The 20483-nt window shown below is 43.4% G+C and overlaps 1 protein-coding gene across 1 annotated transcript in view; it reads right to left on the bottom strand.

Annotated features, from left to right (window-relative positions):
- Positions 1-11770: 11770 nt before the first annotated feature.
- LIX1 (limb and CNS expressed 1) overlaps positions 11771-20483 on the bottom strand; it is a gene marked incomplete at both ends in the record, with an annotated part of 33074 nt that continues 24361 nt past the window's right edge. The window contains 3 exons of the mRNA XM_079548462.1: positions 11771-12055; positions 12691-12768; positions 20198-20293. Of these exons, the coding sequence (XP_079404588.1) occupies positions 11771-12055; positions 12691-12768; positions 20198-20293 (459 nt within the window). The remainder of the gene's footprint in view (positions 12056-12690; positions 12769-20197; positions 20294-20483) is intronic.

Below are 20483 nucleotides of genomic sequence, written 5' to 3'. Positions count from 1 at the left end.
TGCACAGCGCTGACAAAGGCACTAGGAGCAACACGGAGACTTTTCTGTGATTTTATTGCAGTCAACTCTTGGAAAGGGTAGATAACAGCAGGACAAGGGGAAATGGTCTGAAGGTGAGGGAGGGAAGGTTCAGGTTGGATATTGGGGGGGAAGTTCTTCACAGGCAGAGCGGTGAGGCTGCCCAGAGAAGCTGTGGATGCCCCGTCCCGGGAGGTGTTCAAGGCCAGGTTGGATGGGGCCTCAGGCAGCCTGGTCTGGTGTTACGTGTGGAGGTTGGTGGCCCTGCCTGTGGCGGGGGGGTTGGAGATCCGTGATCTTTGAGGTCCCTTCCAACCCGTTGTTGGCTGTGCCCCAGCTGCAGGCCCGGCCCTGTTCTCGCCAGCTGCTGGGGCAGTGTCCTAGTGCTGCCGGCGGGGTGGCCTCTTGGCAGGAGGTGCAGAGGCCTCAGAGTTGCGGGCCCTCCTCTTTGGAGCTCGCTGAGGCGCCCTGCGTGAGCTCTGCGTGGCCCTGCTGGTGCTGGAGGGACCTGGCACTGCGTCCCCCGGCTCCTCCTGGGCTGCTGCTTGGCCGGTCTGCAATGGAGCTGGGATGGATGGAGACTGGCTGGGACCTTCACCAAGGGCAGCGGTTGAGGGGGCAGGAAGCTCCTCCTCCACGTTGTCTTCCCTGGTGCTGCTGGAGGGCTGTGGGCCGGTGTGGGCAGCTGCGGGGCTGCCCTGCTGTCTTGTGGCATGCAGATGTGGCACCGGCCCGTTGCACACCTGCGTGGCTTGCGCAACGAGCCGTTGCACAAAGCTGGCGGCCCGGATCTGCAGGCAGCTGAACAGCCACAGAGTCAGCGCTGTCTGGTTCAGGCCAAAGAAGCACAGGCCAGAGATGACTCGGCCCTGCGCTGCAGAGGCTGCCCTGTGGTCAGACCCAAAGAGCCGACTCAGCTCCTGGTGCAGCCAGGGCAGCAGGGGCCGGAGCACAGCTGGAGTCAGGCGGGAAACGGGCGGCCAGGTGGGCACCGCCCCTGTTAGGCCTTCTAACGGCGTTGTGTGGTGGGCTGCTGTTCCGGCCCTCTCCTGCTGTCCGACAACAAACTCTTCAAAGTTGTCGTCCGCACGCACGGAGTGCAAGATGGACTGCACCCTGCGTTTGCAGAGGGGGCACGTGGGCCTGCTCTCAGCCCACCGCTGGATGCAGCCAAAGCAAAACCGGTGCAGGCACGGCATCACGTAGCTGGCGTCATCCATGGTGTCCAGGCAGATGGGGCAGCGACGATCCAGCTCGGTGGCCATGCTGTCCAGCTGCTGTGGTGGGCAGGAGAGCAAAGGGGATGAGGGGCTGCTCCTCACCGCGCTGCTGCAGCTGCAGGGGTCACGCTAGGAAAGGAAGAGAGGCCACGGTCACTCGCTGACCCCGTCAGCGGAGGAACGAGTGCCTGGGTCCCTCAGGAAGGAAACCCTCCCAGTGGGCTGCCCAGGCTGAGGCGTCCCCTTACCGGTTCCCTTTGCTGCTGCGGCCTCCTGGGTGCCCCGGCTGCCTGAGCCAGGCAGGGCGGGGAAAAAGCTGTGGTGGCTCTGGGGACGAGCACTGAGAGCGGCTGTCGGCAGCTCCCAGAGCACGAGACCAGCACCAAGGCTATCCTTGCTGCTCGCTCCAAGCCTCACGGACACGCTCGGCTGGAGTGCAGGCACAAGCCAGAGTGAGAGACTCTGCGCTCGGCTACAGGCAGTGAGGGCCAAGAGGTCACAATCCCTGCTGCGTGTGTCACTATCCCTCACGGAGGGCGTCGATGCCAGTGATGTCACAGCGGGCGAGCGTCATCTGCAGCGCTCCAACCCCAGCAATGGCATCCGAGTTTTCCGCGGTGCCTCTGTCCGTTCCGTTCCCTCTATTGTGTCTGCTCGCTGTTGGCATTTTGCAGCAGTGTCTGGGGCTTTGATTGAGTCTTCCCACATTGCCCCAGTCGTGACAAATCTCCTGATCCATTCAGCACTGGGATGCCTTCAACAAAACCCATGTTTTGCCTCTTCCTGAGGCAACAGGACACGGGCCTCACTGACTCTCTCAAGCCAGCACTGCTGCCCTGCCCGCTCCGTGCATTGCTTCCTCCCACATCAGGTCAAAGACGGCCGTGGCTCGCCCCTGGAGATTTTCTCCTGTTTTTCTCCCCTAGCTGGGGGCAGCAGGGCCAATCTCCTCTGCCCAGCAAGCACCAGGCCTAATCCAGGCTCTGCCTCCTTGCCAGAGTTGCAGCCAGGCGTGACGCTGCCCATCCAGAGGGCCTCACAGGAAACTGCTGAGGCAATGAAGCTGGAGCACTTGTCCTGCAAGAAAGGCTTGCGTTGCCAGCACCAGTTCAGAGGCAGCTGACATGAACTGCAATTGGGAGGATCGGGCTGGAGACAGAAAAATCACACCAGTGAGATGTCAGAATCCATAAGGCGAGCTGAGTGCACAGCTGTCGCAAGCCCGTGGACACACAGGCTACTCCAGAAAGAAAAATGTAGCAATGACATCCTCCTTTGCAACGATGTCTAGGCACTGCAATATGAGAAATCAACCTTCACCATTCGGTTCATCAAGAGAATCATTTAGTTCATCGAGAGATTTAGTTCTACCAAGAGAATCTTTCAAAATCTAGGAGGACGGGTGGGAGGTTAACTAACTGGCTTGTTCTACCTAGTGTGCAAACTGCTGGAGAACTTCAAAGCTTGGTGTTTAGGGAACAGACTTCAAGCAATCATCTTTAAGGGAGTAGACTTTAAGCAGTCAGGATCACTGCAAGATATCTTGATTCTGGTGGGTCATTTACATTGACCCTAACCATTAAGCTTCATATAACGAAAGAACACCTACAGATTTTGCTGAACATATGATGCTCTTAGCAAAGAAAATAGGCCGCACCAGTGAACTTCTGGTGGTTAAACTTGGTAATGAGGCAGTGATACCAGATAAGATTCTGAATCCTGACGAAAGAAAACATGGCACTGCAGTCAACAGCTCTGCTGCTGCAAGTTCTGACTCTGTAGGAAGACAACCCCATTCCTGTTCTCAGGAAGTAGGACAGAAGATAAATTTTCTTATTATTATTATTACTAATATTTTATTTTATTAAGAAGGAGAGCACATAGTTTGGAAAGCTAAGGGATTTCTGCTTGGAAGATGGTCTGCTCATGATGGTATTGCTTGCCTTCCCCTTGTCATCCATCTAATTGTGATGTATTAATGTTGTATGGAAATTCTGTCTTCCGGAGAAAGTTAGGTTGTGATATTTTGGTTGGTCATACAGCTTGGTTTTTACCATTTAGATTTTCTGTGACAGGATCAAAGAAATACAGATTATGTTTATTTACTTTCATCCTACACAAATGAAAAAAACATACCAGGAATCTCAAGAGGTTCAAGAAAGGAGAAGACCGTCATCACCGTGGTAAGAGAATGGTTTAGAAAACTGACAGGAACAGGAAAAAAAGACACAATTTTCTCCTTAGAAATAAATTCGTGGATACAGTTTTCTGTCTCCAAAGGCCTGAATATCCGTGTCATAGTCCTGCGCTTTTGTACGCTTCCTCTTCAGCTACCTCTCCTGAGTCCGTGCCTCAAAGTGGCCATACCGAGGCGCCAGAGAAACAATGTCAACCTCAGTGCTTGGACAAAGGCTGCCTCTGAGGCTGTTCTACTCCAGAAACATCCTGTAGCAGACATCCAGACACACTGTGGGCCTCTCTGTGAAGCTCTCATGGAACCAAAGGCTTACATGGCATTTATTATGATTTTGTGGTGCATGTGTTTCTTGCAGGGTGAAGCTGAATGGCATTTCCAAGGCCTTTCCTACGCACATCTAGCACCACCTACTGCCTCCTGCCCATTGCAAACGGAATAGTGCATTGCCTTCTTGAGGAGTTGTGTGGTGATCAAGCCGTAGCGTAGGCTGGTGGATTTCATGGCTGTAGCTGTTAACCAGCCATTTACTAAGCTGCCTCACGCTCATTACTGGCTGTACAAAACAACCTGTGAGTGCAGCATTAGCACAGAATGTACATGTAAGTGGAGATTTACAAAGTTCCCCACAAAAGTTAGCTGATTGAAAAAGCAGTTCGTTAAGAAGCAAACCTCTAAAATACTGCTTCTCATGGGGTTTTAATTTTCCCTACAGCACTTGCTCGTGAGCGAGTATTACTGCAACTAAGCAACGTGCCTTGTGGTCCGGAGCCCCTGTTTTTTCCTCAGAGTTCAGTAGGTGTTCTGAGTTCTCCTTACAGAAATAATCCCCATCAGCTCCACAGAACAGACACACCTCTGCTCTTTGTTGCTGCCAGCACTGCTGAAACACACCACCCACCGCCTCACTGTGCTCACGTCCACTTTGTGGTCTCCACAGATTTGCAGCAAATGCCACTGGATGTCAGCGGATGCCATTATTTCCACATGGAAGAATTCGTTGATACACCTTTGTTTCATCTGCACCAGATGCCATTCTGTCAGACTGCCCCTCAAGTTGCATTGTAAGCCATTGCTCTCAGCTCCTGGGACTGTATGCTGTGCAACGCTGGTGGACGTAACTTCCCCAGGACACGTAAGGTGCCCTATCCTGCTGTTTGACTGCTTCTTGGTTCTATTCTGTATTCTTTCCCCTTCCATGTATTCGTTCCTTCTACACCTGAGCATCTATCAGTGCTATCCTGGTTCTTCCTGGACTGCTTCTTATTCTTTTGGTAGTGGAGCATGTACGGATGAAGACTGGATGGGATTCTCATCAAGGGCAGTGTTTGAGGTGACAAGGAATCCCTCCATGTTGTTTTTTTCAGTGCTGCTGGAGGCCTCAAATGTGCACGCTCTCCTCTTCAGGATTAGTTGATATTTCCTGTGACTCTCTGACCTGGCTGGCAGTTTAGGGATCTTCCATAGCCTCCCTTCATTTTGTTCTTCAGCTTCCTTGTGAACCTTTCAAAATGTGGTTATTCAGCTGACTTCTGAGTTTCTGCAAGTAGTACTCTCCTGAACCCCTTTGGGTAACTTGTGCCAAGGCACATTCACCCTCACAGTAAAGGAGTGCTTTCAGTTTCTCACGTGTATCCTCCTGTGTTCTCATTTATCCCTATTGCCTCTTGTCCTTTCACTGAGCACAAGCAAAAAATGTTTGGTTCTGACCTCTTTGCACCTTTCTTCAGAGTGGTAAGTATAGATCCAAAGATGCATGTTTGACTCCTGCCTCACCTGCAGTGTGAATTGTGACATACTGGTGACTACAGAAATTGAACTGACTATGCTATTTAGAGGTACCTATGGTACAACTGATATACACATAGTGTCATCTAGCCACAGATTCCTTTTGCTAAGCAATCCTTAAGCTGACACGTGTGCAGGAGTCTTACAGACTAAACACAGACAGTAACTGCTCTGTACTATAACGCTTCAATGAGACCACTCTGTTGAGCTAGTGATGTCACACTGATTTAGCACCAGTCTTCCATGGAAGAAGGCTAAAGAATAAATAATGTGATCAGAGGTTTAAATGGAATTGCTGAGGGACTTGTGTTTGTATCAACTAGTGATTGTGAAGCTGAGAGATTAGGTAGCAATTCTGAGGTACAGCAATAATCCTCCAGTACAACTGCTTGAGAGAGACTAAGAAATTTCAGGAATATCAAACTGAATCTAGTTAGGATAGATTTGTCATTAGGAAAAAGATGTAAGGATGGTTGTACAGAATCATAGAATTCTTAGAATTGGACTGCACCTCTGAGGGCCATCTAGTCCAACTTCCCTGCAATGAACAGGGACATCACAGCTAGATCAAGTTGCCCAGGGCCTTATTCAGCCTCCCCTTGAAAGTCTCCAGGGACAGGGCATCCAGCACAGCACTAGATAACCTGTTCCAGTGCCTTACCACTCTCATTATATATTTATTATATATTATTGTATATATTATATATATTATATAATATAATAATATATAATAATATTATATATTATATATATATTATTATATATATTATATATATAATATATATATAATATATTAATATATTATATAATATAATAATATATATTATATTATATATATTATATATATGTATTATATATATTATTATATATTATTGTAAAATGATTTTTCCTTATATCTAACCTAAATCTACCCTCCCTGAGCTTGAAGCCATTTCTTCTTGTTCTGTTGCCACAGACCCTGCTAAAGAGTTTGTCTTGTTTATTTCTGTTGCTTCCCTTTAGATACTGAAAGATTGCTATTAGGTCACCTCACAGCCTTATCTTCTCCAGGCCAAACAGTCCCAGCTCTCTGAGCCTGTCCTCATAGGAGAGATGTTTCACTCCATGCATCATTTTTGTGCTCCAACAGCTCCACGTCTCTCCTGTACTGAGGGCTCCACATCTGGACACACTCCAGGTGAGGCCTCACCAGTGCAGAGCAGAGGGGCAGGATCACCTCCCTCAGCATGCTGATCATGCAACTTTTGATGCAGCCCACGATAAAGTTGGCTTTCTGGGCCACAAGGGCACATTGCCGGTTCTTGTCCAGCTTGCCATCTATCACTACCCCAGGTCTTTTTCAGCACGGTTGCTCTCAATCCTTTCATCCCCCAATTTGTATTAGTAATGGAGGTTGTCTTGAGTCAGGCGCAAGACTTTGCATTTGTATTTGTTGAGCCTTATGAGGTTCACTTGGACCCACTAGTCAAGCCTGTCTAGGTACCTTTAAATGGCACCCCTTTCCTTCCGTGTATCAGCTGCACCCCACAATTTGGTGTCATCAGCAAATGTGCCGAGGGTGCACTAGACCCTGCTGTCCGTGTCACTGATGAAGGTATTAAAGAGTATAAGTCCCAGTGCTGACACCTGTGTGACAGCACTTGTCACCAATCTGCATCCATTGAGCTATTGACCACCACTCTCTTGACTTGATCCTGCAACCAGCATCTATCAAACATTTATCAAACAGTCCACCTGTCAAATCCATATCTTCCCAATTTGGAGAGAAAGATGTTCTGTTGTTCACAGAAGTGCACCAGCCCTCTGATCCTCTTGTGGCCTCCACTGGATATCTCCAACAGCTCCATGTCTTTCCTGTATTCGGGGCCTCAGGCCTGGACACAGAACTGCAGATGGAGCCTTACTGGGGCAGAGCACAGGCAGTGTCATATAGGAACTCAAAGCTATGGAATTGTGAATGAAAGCAAAACATGTGTTTTAAGGGCTAAGGTAAAATCGTATGTGTGATATCTTGCATTTTGTGCAAGTTGTGCACTTGCACATGAGAGAGAAGAATTTGGCCCAATATGTTAACTGTAAAGCTCGGCTACAATTGGAAGATCAATACACTAAGTATATATAGAGTATAAATAATTGTGAGATACCTTTCTCCACCCAATTGTTTATTTAAACCAGGAGATATCTTGTCCAACAGAAAACAAATTACAGACCTCAAGAAAAAAAAAAGATTAAACTAATGATTCTAACACCAGGAGGAACAGGTGATCAGGTGCTTGAGGTTCAATGAGTGTGCATGTGCATTTTCATATTTGCCCAGAATTATGGTTTAACTGAGGTGTGATCATCAGTTTTTAGAAAACGGAAACAATTGTAGGTGACATGAATGAACATCCACCTGAATAGAGGCAGCAAAAGCCTGCTGTATGTTTTTGGAACCTCTGTTGTCAAAGCTTGATAGATTCTTATGTTCAGTGCATTTGTTTTATCACAGTTATGCTTTAGTGCACTGATTGATACATATACAAAAGATATACAAAAGTTTTAAGACACAGTAAACTGCTGGCACTTTATTACGAGCAATAGCTTTACACCAATTTTCTTTATCCTTTCTGAGGCTTCTTGTTTTGGATCCTGAAAATCCAGTTTTTAATACATATGAGAACAGCAATACCAAGGATGAAGTGGCTCATGTCAAAACAGAGCTTCCTTAAGCTTCCCTTTAACAGCGTGAAAGCAAAAATGCACTGAATATTTTCACAAAAATATAGTGTAACAACCTGCTTGGAGAGCTTTCTCTGCTAATTTTACTCTCAGGTAAATGATACAATTCTCCTAACAGAAGTGTGGTCAAAGGGCTCTTGTTCTCCCAGTCTGCCACATTATCTATCGAACAGCTATTATCATTGCTTCCGAATTACCTGGACACAATTCATTCCATTCAGAACATTAAGTCTCCCGATGCAAATTCAATCCACTGTGGTGGAAATAGCTGAGATATTCTCTCCTCAGGCTGATAAGTTCAGTCTAAAGGGCAAGAGAGGCAGCATTTCAGAGGTTTCTTATTATAAACTACAGTTGCCTTTGCTTCACAGCTCCCCTGAAAGGGTATTGCTTTCTATGAAACTTTAAAGGACCATTTACTCAAGTGTTCCTCTGAAAGAAAGCTGTGGTTGCACGGTAAAAGGACTATACATTTTCCCAGCATATGTTGATTTGGTGTATTGTGTTACATAAATGCAGTCTGATAGATTCTGTCCACACATAGTTACTTGCAGAAATTATGGGCACCTATGTATCTCTTGTGTCCAACATCAAAGTGATGTTTGAAATACAAGGAGGAGATAACCGATGAAGTCAGACTGCCTGTGCTGTGGGTAGGCAATAATATATTTCAACATTTAACAGGAGACATAAACAGTACTGACATCCAAGGTAGGCTGGTAAGGCTACAACACAAAGTTCCTACGCAAAAGTGATTAGGTATTTGGCTGCAGTGGCAGCATTGGCACCGTCCTTTCTCACAATGGGAGGAACAGCATACAAAGCATGTAATCCAGAGGAATGTATTTGACAACAAGCAAGACTGTAAGGTTAAAATATGATAAGGAGAGACAGGAGTGGGGTAAGAAGAAAAGGTAAGTGGGAAAGTGGGCAGCACTTGTTAATGCTAAGTGAAATGTGTCCTTTCAAAGCTAACCTCTCTTTTGTGTCTTCCCATCAGCTCAAAGAATGCAGAGATCTAGAATGGGGTCTCCAGTTTTCTTTGTGCTTTGAAGTACTCATTTCTGCACAAATCCTTAGATCTGAAGTAGCTACTAACACAAAAAATGAAGCTTGAATGTTGAAATCAATCCACAGGAGTGTGATTGTTTATTTCTCCATCTGATCAACAAACAAAAATCAAAGCAATCCAAGTTTTTCCACTACTTTTTCTACAACCTACTGTTTTAAACAGCTTACATACTATGTTGATGGGACGCAAAATATTGCCTAAATTACACAACCTAAATGCACAAGGGAATGTGTACAATCTATTGATGCAGTGTGAAAATTACTTTCACTTTATAGTTATACATATGAAATGCCCTGAAAGAAAACAAAACATTAAAAGCTAGGCAAAATTTACTCTTTCTGTTAAGAAAACATATTTTTGAGTAATAGAGCCATACAATTTTGTACAGTTTTTAAATGAGCACCTGAAAGGAGATAAAAAATGAGACTTTTCTCCAACCTCGTGTATCGCTCAAGATCTCACTTTTGTCCCATCCATTTTCCATTCCACATAATCATATTTTTTCAAGACAAGAAAGCTTATGGGATTTGTTGATTTTTTACAATGAACTGAAATACTTCGTTTTTCAGTGAGCTTAGAGAAAGAATTCAAGACTTGTAAAGTCCATGCCACTATTAGTTCAAGCTGAGATGTCAGAATGCTGAAGGGGAGGCTGCATTCTTTTCTTTCCCTTGGAAATTTCACATTCAGCAGATAAGAATTAAAAAAAAAAAAAAAAAAAAAAAAAAAAATGACAAACCCACAGCTGTTGTTCTTCATTTACAATCTCACCACAGCTTTCCAAAATTCTGTGCTACTTATTTTTCTTTTCAAGCTGCTGATTGGAAGAAATTGATGTGTAGAAACTTAACAGCAAAGCTTTGTTATGATTAAGCAAGGTATTCTTTATTGGCAGTGCTGGGATAGCATCAGGTAGCTCTCCAAGTATGCTCCACCTGAATTACATATCCCTTACACTCCCAAATTCATTATCCTATCCACACCCAATGACTGACTAACAGATATGGCCTTATTTGGCCATCTTCAATGTCACTGTCCTTAGGGTATGTTGTTTACTTCCTCCAAATATTCCTTTTGTCCCAAAGATTACTGTGGAATGCAAAGGCAATTGGAAAAGTCTCTTCACACACAGGTAAGAAGACAAAGGAGAATGTCTTGATGCAGTCTGTCACAATTTTAGGCAAATTCTGCCTGGTATGTGTGGCTTATAAGGACTCCACTAAACAGGTGCGGTTTTGTCTGTTGTTTCTTCTGCCTTGTTAAAGCAGAACAGTCTTACAATGTATCTCTCTTTCTACAATTCTACATCCCACTTATCATCCACAACATCTAAAAGCTACTGTGGTGTTGCAAGCAAGCATTAACAGAATACTTTGTGTAATTAATTCTTCAAATCACTGTGCTTGCTATAGCTAAGCTCTAAGGGCAGCTTGGTTCTCCCTGTATGAGCATCTGTACTTTACAGCTATCCCACACCTTTCCCTATACAGTACAAGAATCTTTACAGGTCACAGTTGTCTGTCCCTGCAGTAAGGCTGTGTCCCACACTGTCTAGCAGTGGTGTGCATGGTTTTGCAACATGGTTATTACTGCTGACCTATTCTCCTGTCTTTTTTATATGAGATGTGTGACACTGTTGGGTATCCATTTCTTAAGGAAGGAAAATGAATTTTCCCCAGCCTGCTTTTGCTCCAACTGAACTGTGTGTCTCTCTTATGCAGAAATACATTATGTTTAAAGCAAATTGTACTTATGCCAAGAGATACTACTGAGGTTACTGAGTTGATTTAAACTACAGCTATGCTAAATGTCCATTCTTCTGGCAGAAATTACCAGGAAACAGAACTATGGAGACATGTGTTCAAGTTCATTGACCAGCATCTTAACACCTTCCTGCTGTCATATTCAGCTAAAATGGCATGCTGGTTATTATGAGTGTGTGACTCATCAGACTTATGCTGCCTACTTTGCTTTACAGACAGTAGCTTCTAGTAGTGGAATTGTGCTGACAGTCAGCAAGAGAAAAGGAAAGATCTTGAACCTCAGTAGGCATTTGCTGAAGTGCAAGCAAAGGTATATAAAGTCTAACTAGAAGACTTTTATCACACAGTTAGCCATACCGATGGCCAGTGAATAACTTCTGCTCATCCTTATGTTCCCATAGATTTGTGAAATCTTGTTGGCTGCAACAGAGGTAAAGCACCTTGAATCTGGAGAACTTGTTTAACGCTGTAGGTTTTCTTTGCTTGAAAGGTTCTTTATACCCTTTGAAAAACACAATGAACTTCAGCAGTAGCACCTGATAGGAGGAAACACATGCTGTGAAGAAGTCTGGGAGTAACCAAGCACCAGTGCAGGTATGAACTACGCTTTTTGTCTTTTACTGCTGGTAGTTTGTAGGTTTGTGAAGACAATTTTTATGTCTTCAACAGAGAAGATGTAGTCTTCATGTGGAAAACAAAATCCAGGTTACCACATCAAGTTCAATCTTCAGAGTACCATAAAAGCTTTTGTGCTTTGTCTCCATCTAGGTTTCACACATACCTTAGTACCAGTGCTACATCAAATGTTTCATGGCAGCTTTAGCTTGACCTGAAGAATATTTCTAGCCACTGAAATAAAAATAATAATTAAAAAAAGAAAAAGAAAAAAAAGTGCTTTTAGATACAGAAATTAAAACATCTATGGAAAAGAAAGCTAACAACTTACATGGAGAGTATTTTTAACCTAGCCTGGCATGTTAAAACATCTTCAAATTTAGCGGTAACCATGTAGGGCCAAGCTCATTTGATTTTCCCATGAGGAAGTGGTAACTTGATCACTGTAGATCTGACTCAGTGCTAAGCTCAGTATTTCTTTCTTTTCTTTGTAGAACCTCAGTTCATGCCCAGCTTTCCTGACTTCTTCCAGTTCCCTCAGTGCCACTTGCAGCTCTTGGGAAATAATTCCTGGAGATTCTTTCTCCTTTGTAATCCAGTCCAGGGCCATGTGACTTCTCATCTTTTCATCTAAGGAACACTGGGAGTAGTAGGAAATTACTTCCTACCATTCAGGGAAATAACAACAGACATGGAACTTAGTAACAAATCTACTTTAAATAGACAGACAAACAACAGTGAGAATCATTCAGCTTTGCACAAAAATTATACAGCAATCCTCTGTAATGCTCTTTCAAAAGCTGTAGATCACTAAAAGATAGAACTAAATCTACATATGCTTATTTCTCTTGAAAAGAGGTAACATTTTAAACAGCGAAAGTTATTCTCTTCCCTTTGGAAAACTCAGAATGCATAATTTTTTTGTAGGTTGTAACATAATACACAACTTAATTTCACAAGTTAAAAATATTTTGAAGTTTTTCAATGTATTGCATTTTCAAGTGTTGTCCCAAAATAGAAGATAAAATCTGTTAGGGTTGCAATTTATCTCAAATGAATTTTCTGCCTGTTGATAGATAAAAGTGAGAAATAGTCCAAGGTCTTCTTGCAGTGATATCAAGGGACAAATACAGAAAATACACAGTATTTTAAAACTTAACTTTTCTAAATCTTGTATAAATCAAAATAAAGGACAAATACATTAACTCAGAAATTAAAAGTACTACTACTAATAGTAACTTGCATATTTTAACCTCACACATTTAACTACTCAGTCAACTTTTTAATGGCTTGTCCTACCTGTCGGGAGCACTTTGTTTTCCGTAGGGCTTTAAGGCTTCCATTCCAATGCAGAAGCTGAAAGACAATCATCAGCTCCTGCAAAATGTGATTACACATTGAAATAATCAAAAAACACAGTACTTAACAGAAAAAAAAAAAAAAAAAAAAGAGCAGATTTTATGTTTAAAGTTGATGAGACAAAGGAAAATTAATCCAAACTCCCTGTGTTAGTTATAATGAACGTTATAATGAAAGACTTACGGGTAGCTAAAAGATAGTGTTTCCTCTTTTGAAGCAAATAGAGTACTGTAAAATATTGATATTCTAAGTCCCTCAGTCGGAGCTTTTACTTACTTCTAGGTGACTACTACAACCTTGTTTTTAGTCATAGTGCTTGCATATTTAGAGCTTTTTAGCTATCAGACACCAGCGTTAAAAATATGGCAAACTCTTGATCACCATGTTGAGTATTTTATTTTCTATTTTCTGCACACTGAAGTAAGGCAGTTTAATTTACTTTCTAACTTTCATTGTGTCATGTCCCCATAATCATTGCAAAATAACATTTAATTTGGTGAAGTATCAATGATACTTAAAATTAACCTTAGATCCTTGCCCCAAATCACCGTTCTGTTAGTTTCGGTAATTTCCAAACTTTGAATTGAGATAGATGTCTATCACAGAAAGAATGCCATCAAATAAATTTTTACAGACACACACACACACAAAGGATGAGATTTGCTATCTAACTGATCACTTTTCTGATGGGATTTTTATTTCATGGCAGACATCCAGTAGCCTTAAACAAAATTGTTATCCATGTATTCGTTTTTCTTTACATGAGGTGAGGCTGTTAACCTCCAGGCATTTTGGTCTTTTTCTGAAACAAAATGGCTATTTCACAGTAAATACACAAAACAAATGCTTCACCTGAAACACAGTTTATGCAGTTTAATGGGCCAGCTGGTGCTATTAAACAAGGCTATGCACAGAAGAACTGAATGAGATCCCTGAGAGGGTTGTCATTGTATCTGCTATATTGAATAGAGCTAGGTTAGATGGAATTGGATTTCTCATTGTAAAGATTTAATACTTCTAAAATTACTTGTTCCAAAACAAACATATTGCTAGCATTGCCCTATTTTGATAATATCAAGACCCTGTGGAGATTTACAGTGGGTGCTAATGGAAAGTCGGGGAATAGGAGAGAAAAGTAAACCTTAAGGAAGAATATACATATACATGTGTCAATCCTGACCATTGCTCATGGTAATGAGTACCTACCCTGATACTGAATCACTGCCCCAGTGTTATTGAGAGCGCCTAACACGTTACAAATTAAATTAGAGATGGAGAGAGAAAGATAAAGACTAACTTGGTAGCATACAAGGATTATTTTCATCACCAGTGATTCTCTTTCAAATGCTAACCATAAACTGGGCAGAATGAAGAGTTAATCTTAGTCTGTTTTTTCTCATGTTCATTTACTGCTTTTGATGTGACCAAAAGCATTGGCTTGTAACTGGATTTTTGGATTTAGTTTGATGATTGGTGGTCTTCTGACAAAACAGAAGATAGGGCAAAAGGGTTCAGTGATAAAACTGTTAAAATTATCTACCTTACATTAGATAGAAAACGTAGAGCTTACATGGGCTGTACAAATTATTTTTCTTGTCTGGTACCTTGACAATTATTCCTACATTTCAGTCCTTTCCTTGAACCTTGGCGGCAGCCAAGAAGACTGTGGAGAGCCAGACTGGCTCCCCACACACATACGAAAGGAAGGCTGCTGCCAAGAACAATGAAGATACTCAGACAGATCCCAAACCAAGATGCTGGTGTGCAGTCCTCTGGTTGTAGTGAGTGCCAGAGCCTGGCACTACAGGCCCTTGCAGTGCTAGGTGAAGGAGGCAGAGATTATGTACGATGCGACCAGGTAAACTACTTACTCAGCTTTGTGGCCAACCTGCACGATGAGGTGGAGAGGCTGAGGAGCATTAAGGAATGTGAGAGGGAGATTGATTGCTGGTACCAAACCCTATCAGCCCCTAGATCTCAGCATCCAGATGAAGCTCTGCACGAAATAAGTAAACCCCATGCCACCTTGCAAACAGGTGATAGAGGGGAACCTACATGCAGACAGTGCTCCTGCTGGGGGTGTAACTGGGGTCACTAATACAGAGCCTGAATGTAACGTTCCTGTGCTTGCAGGAGAAGGATGTGCTTGTAAGACTCCATGGTCTTGTGCCTTGGTGGAAGAGGAGGATGACTCTCCCCTTTGTAGGAAGAACACAAGGGCAGGTGTGAGGCTGGTGGCTGTGGAAATACCTGAGTGTGGTCATGAGGGTACCAGGGTTACTGCCACTCGCAAGGAGACCAAGCTCAGGTGTCTTTATACTAATGCATGCAGCATGGGTAATAAACAAGAGGAACTGGAGGCCGTTGTGTGTTTGGAAAGTTATGATATAGTTGCCATCACGGAAATTTGGTGGAATGACTCCCACAGCTGGAATGCAGTGATGGAGGGCTACTGGCTTTTCAAAAGAGACAGGCCGGGTAGGAAAGGTGGTGGTGTAGCTCTCTATGTTAAAAAAGACTATGAATGTGTGGAAATTAATAATGTTGATGATAGGGTTGAGAGCATATGGATCAGAATAAAACCAAAGGCCAACAAGACTGACATTATTGTGGGAGTCTGCTACAGGCCACCCACCCAGGATGAAGAGGTGGACGAGATGCTCTATAAACAGTTGGGTGAGGTCTCTAGGTCACTCCCCCTTGTTCTGGTGGGGGACTTCAACTTCCCAGACATCTGCTGGAACTATAATACAGCTGACAGGGAAAGTCCTGGAGGTTCCTAAAGTGTGTGGGAGATAACTTCCTGACACAGCTGGTGAGGGAGCCGACGAGAGGAAGCAATATCCTGGACCTGCTGTTTGTTAACAGAAAAGGTCTGGTGGGGGATGTAAAGGTTGGAGACTGTCTGGGGCAACGTGATCATGTGAGATGCTAGATTTCTGTATCCTTGTTGAACAAGGAGGGGAGTCAGCAGAACTGCCACCTTGGACTTCTGGAGGGTGGACTTCAACCTCTTTAGGACCATGTTTGAGAGGGTCCCTTGGAAGTTAGTTTTGGAGAGCGTGGGAGCCCAGGAAGGCTGGGAATATTTTAAGGAAATTGTTTTAAAGGTGCAGCACCTGACCATCCCCATGTCATGGAAGACGAGCCGATGGGCAAGGAGGCCAGGCTGGCTGAACAGGGACCTTCGGCTGAAACTCAAGAACAAAAGGAAAGTTTATGGTCTCTGGAAGAGTGGGCAAGCCTCTTATGATGATTACAGGTATGTAGTGAAGCTGTGCAGGGAGAAAATTAGAAAAGCCAAAGCGCAGTTAGAACTGAGCTTGGCCACTAAGGAAAAGGAAAACAGTAAACGCTTTTATAAACACATTAATAGCAAAAGGAAGGCTAGGGAGAATCTCCATCCCTTGTTGGATGCTGAGAGCAACCTGGTCACCAAGGACATTGATAAGGCTGAGGTACTTAATGACTTCTTTGCCTCAGTCATTAATAGTAAGACTTGTTACTCCCTGGGAACACAGCCCCTTGCGCTGGTAGATAGGGATGGGGAACAGAATAAGCCCTTCATGATCCGTGACAAGATAGATTTGGACCTTCTGCAAAAGCTGGATGCTTACACGTCCATGGGACCAGATGCACCCTAGAGTGCTGAGGGAGTTGACATTCGGCAGTCCTGGCTAACCGGGGATGTCCCGGTGGATTGGAAACTGGCAAATGTGATGCCCATCTTCTAAAAGGGCTGGAAAGATGATCCTGGTAGCTACAGGCCTATCAGTCTCACCTCGGTCCCGAGAAGATTACAGAACGAATAATCTTGGGAGCCATCATGGACCAATTAAAGGTCCAACCCCAGTCAGCATGGGTTTACGAATGGTAGATCCTGTCTGACAAATCTGATTTTATTCTATGACAAGGTAATCTGCTTAGTGGATGAGGGTCAGGCTGTCGATGTGGTCTACCTGGACTTCAGTAAGGCCTTTGACACTGTCCCCCATAACATTCTCATGGAGAAGCTGGCTGCCCATGGTTTGAATGGGTGTACGCTCCACTGGGTGAAGCACTGGCTGGATGGTGGGCCTAAAGAGTCGTGGTCAATGGAGTTGGATTTAGTTGGTGGCCGCTCACGAGCGGTGTCCCCCAAGGCTCAGTACTGGGGCCGCTTCTGTTTAACATCTTCATTGATGAGAGGATTCAGTGCACCCTCAGTAAGTTTGCAGATGACACCAAGCTGGGAGGGAGTGCTGATCTGCCAGAGGGGAGACGGGCACTGCAGAGGGACCTGGACAGACTGGATCAATGGGTCAAGGTTAATGGCATGAGTTTCAATAGGGCCAAGTGTCGGGTCCTGCATTTTGGTCACAACAACCCCAGGCAACCCTACAGGCTTGGGGAGGTGTGGCTGGAAGGCTGCCTGATGGAAAGTGACCTTGGTGTTCTGATGGACAGTCAGCTGAACATGAGCCAGCAGTGTGCCCTGGTGGCCAAGAAAGCCAATGTCATCCTGGCTTCATCAGAATGTCATCAGAAATGGTGTGGTGAGCAGGACTAGGGAAGTCATCCTGCCTCTGTACTCAGCACTGGTGAGGCCTCACCTCGAGTACTGTGTTCACTTTTGGGCACCTCAGTACAGAAAGGACATGGAGGTACTGGAGCTGGTCCAGAGAAGGGCAACAAGGCTTGTGAAGGGCTTGGAAAATCAGCCCTATGAGGAGAGGCTGAGGGAGCTGGGGGTGTTTAGTCTGGGGAAGAGGCGGCTGAGGGGAGACCTTATTACTCTTTTCCAGTACCTGAAAGGTGCTTATAGTGAGAGCAGGGTTGGTCTCTTCTCATGGGTGGCAGGTGACAAGACAAGGGGAAATGGCCTCAAGTTGCACCAAGGTAAGTTTAGATTGGATGTTAGGAAACACTTCTTTATAGAAGGGGTGGTTAAACATTGGAATAGGCTCCTCAGGGAGGTGGTTGAGTCACCGTCCCTGGATGTGTTTAAGAGCCGTTTGGATGTGGTGCTCAGAGATATGATTTAGCAGAGAGTTGTTAAAGTTAGGGTACTATGGTTAGGCTGCAGTTGGACTTGATGATCCTTGAGGTCCCTTCCAACCTGAGTAATTTTATGATTCTATGATTCTTTTATAAACTTGGCTACATTATTAGTTTTTGCTTATGCAGGAGACTGCTTGTATTACAATGAATTTTACATACACTTGAGATGGACATAGTTAGTAGACAGAGGAAGTGGTCTTGTAAAGAAAGTAAGAGCACACAGATTAACTCTGCACAATCTCACATTTCAGACTGAGACACCAGGAGCAGTATACCTGGTGGTGTTGACCTAATGTCTTGAATACAGCTGTACTTCATTCATAGTAAGGATCATAATTTGATGGTGTGGGAAATGATGTATGATTTTTGCATAAGTAATAGAATGTTGCACCCAAGGGACATACCTCAGAACCTGTGATACAAGATAATTTTCTGTCTGTGGACAGATAAATGGAGAGTGTGGCTGGCATGTTAATTTGTGTGCGCTCCTCCCTTGGGGAGACTGTGGGGGTGAGTTAGGAATGACCAAAGATAAGGACTATAAGACATACATCTGCACCCAGGACTCTGCAAGAAGAGACAAACTTATCTGGCAAGACATATGGCAGAAGGTACTGGCCTGGTCACTATTTCATGAATTCCGCTTACTTGGAGAAACAAAGACAGATGGACTTTGTCAACTACCAAGGATTGTGAAGAATGTGAACCTGGCAGCAGGGGAGGAACTCAGTGTTGAGATCTAGGAGATAGAAGAGCTTGTTTTTCTTACAGCAGGCACGCTGGCTTGCAGAATGCCGGCCACTGTAATCACGAATCAAAACTTTTTCACAAGAGATCCGGCCTCCAAAAAATTATTTGAATTATTTCTCACAATTAATGAAAATAACTTCTTTTTTTACTACATGTAAAGATTTTGTGCAAGAAAATTCATTATGTCATTATAAACAGGTACTGTTTAACCCAAGATCTGACCTAAATATTCAGTTCTTTACATCTATCTCTTTACTTATTCCCTTTTCTTTACCTCAGGAAACAAAAACAAAATAAATCAACATACAAGCCCAAAATGCAAAGTCCCCAAAGCATCTTTAAAGATGGTCATTTCTGAAACTCCATCCCCAGATGAAGTGCATCTTGAGAGAAGAAGGCATAAGATCAGACTTCAGAATTACATAACTTTGGCCCCAGCAAGTCTCCTGAAAGTTTATCATCTTGAGTGCAGTATCTATGACATTAAGTAAATATCATAGATACTATGACATTACCTATGACATTAAGTAAATAGGGCAGCTTTTCCCTGATGACACTTTTCTCACTCTTTGTTAGATGTGCCACTGTGAGGTGCTACTTACAGCTCAGCCAAAACATGTAGGCTTCTGGAAACACGCAGTTCAAAAAAGGCATGCTCTAGAAATATTCAGACTATTTTCCCGAATTTGTTCCCTACTTCACACATCTGAAACCTACACACAACTGCACCTTGATTGCACTCAGAAGATGAAGCAGAATGGTACCCATAACACACAGCACTTATGCCCAGTTAACTCGTGCTATTCATCAATAAAAATCAAAACCCTACAGCATATTGTAGGCAGTTGAAGTCTATACGACATCACATCAATCAATTCACACTTAGTCAAATGTAAGAAAAATAAACTCAAAAATATGTGGGTTTACTTTGGTGCCTAGATTAAATAATTGTGCATGAAGGTTTTACACATAATTTGGTAATTTAGAAAGCTGTAATAAAGCATTGGAGATTTTGTTAGTAGTTCAGAATATGAGTTCTGAAGTGAATCAAACTTCTTTCAACTGGAATTAATTTTAGAAAGGTTCTGACAGAGGGCCAGAACTGGTCACCACACCTTTGAAATGACTGTCATTACAAGAATATTTGACCTTCAACGTATTACGTTAGACAGTGTGTGGCAATTCATTCACTCATGTTCAGTACAGTACTTTCAGATTTTCTTTTGAATACCAGTGCAGGAAGTCAAGTGCTCACTTGTCAGGATGTACCAACCCAGTATAAGGTCAGTGATCACAGTATTTTCTCCAGTAATGTAGATTTAGTGTGACATTTTTTATTAGGATATGGAATCAAAAAGACCATATTACCATACGTGAATTTGAGGCTCAGCACTGTGTAGATAATATTTCAGAGCATGTAATCAGCTTGAAGGGACACTACTCTTTGCTAATACTGCAGACATGTTGTTGACACTTGATTTACTGTAGTGCAGTTTTGAAGTTAACCTTTGGACATTCAGATTTGATCTAAATCCAGTTTTCTCTCATGCTCTATGGTCTCAGCATGCCTCAGATGCAATGAATTCTATTTGAAATTACTCTTTAAGTTTCTTCACTCAGAGGTGAATAATGTAGAACCCACTTCTTATACTTATACCTGAAATTCCAGCATTGTCTTTCCAATGTTTGACTCCAGCATGTAATGATAAGCTCCAATACTAGTGCTGGGGTCATCAGCATCCTTCAGGTTACCCTTTGGGAAGAAACAAGAGAATGTGATTAGAAAGGAAGTAGTTGATTTATGGTTGTATATTTTATAGTCAATAACATGTCTTAATACTGCTAACCCAAGACATTTTTAACGCCCCTCTATTTCTTTCCCCAGCAAACAATTTGGGAGCCTGTTTCTGCAAATCACAATTACCATAGAAACTACTCATTTT

The sequence above is a fragment of the Tetrao urogallus genome (genome assembly GCF_951394365.1).
Source record: "Tetrao urogallus genome assembly, chromosome: Z".
Classification (NCBI taxonomy): domain Eukaryota; kingdom Metazoa; phylum Chordata; class Aves; order Galliformes; family Phasianidae; genus Tetrao; species Tetrao urogallus.
Note: the sequence above shows the minus strand (reverse complement) of the source record. Positions and strands in the feature narration are given on the sequence as shown.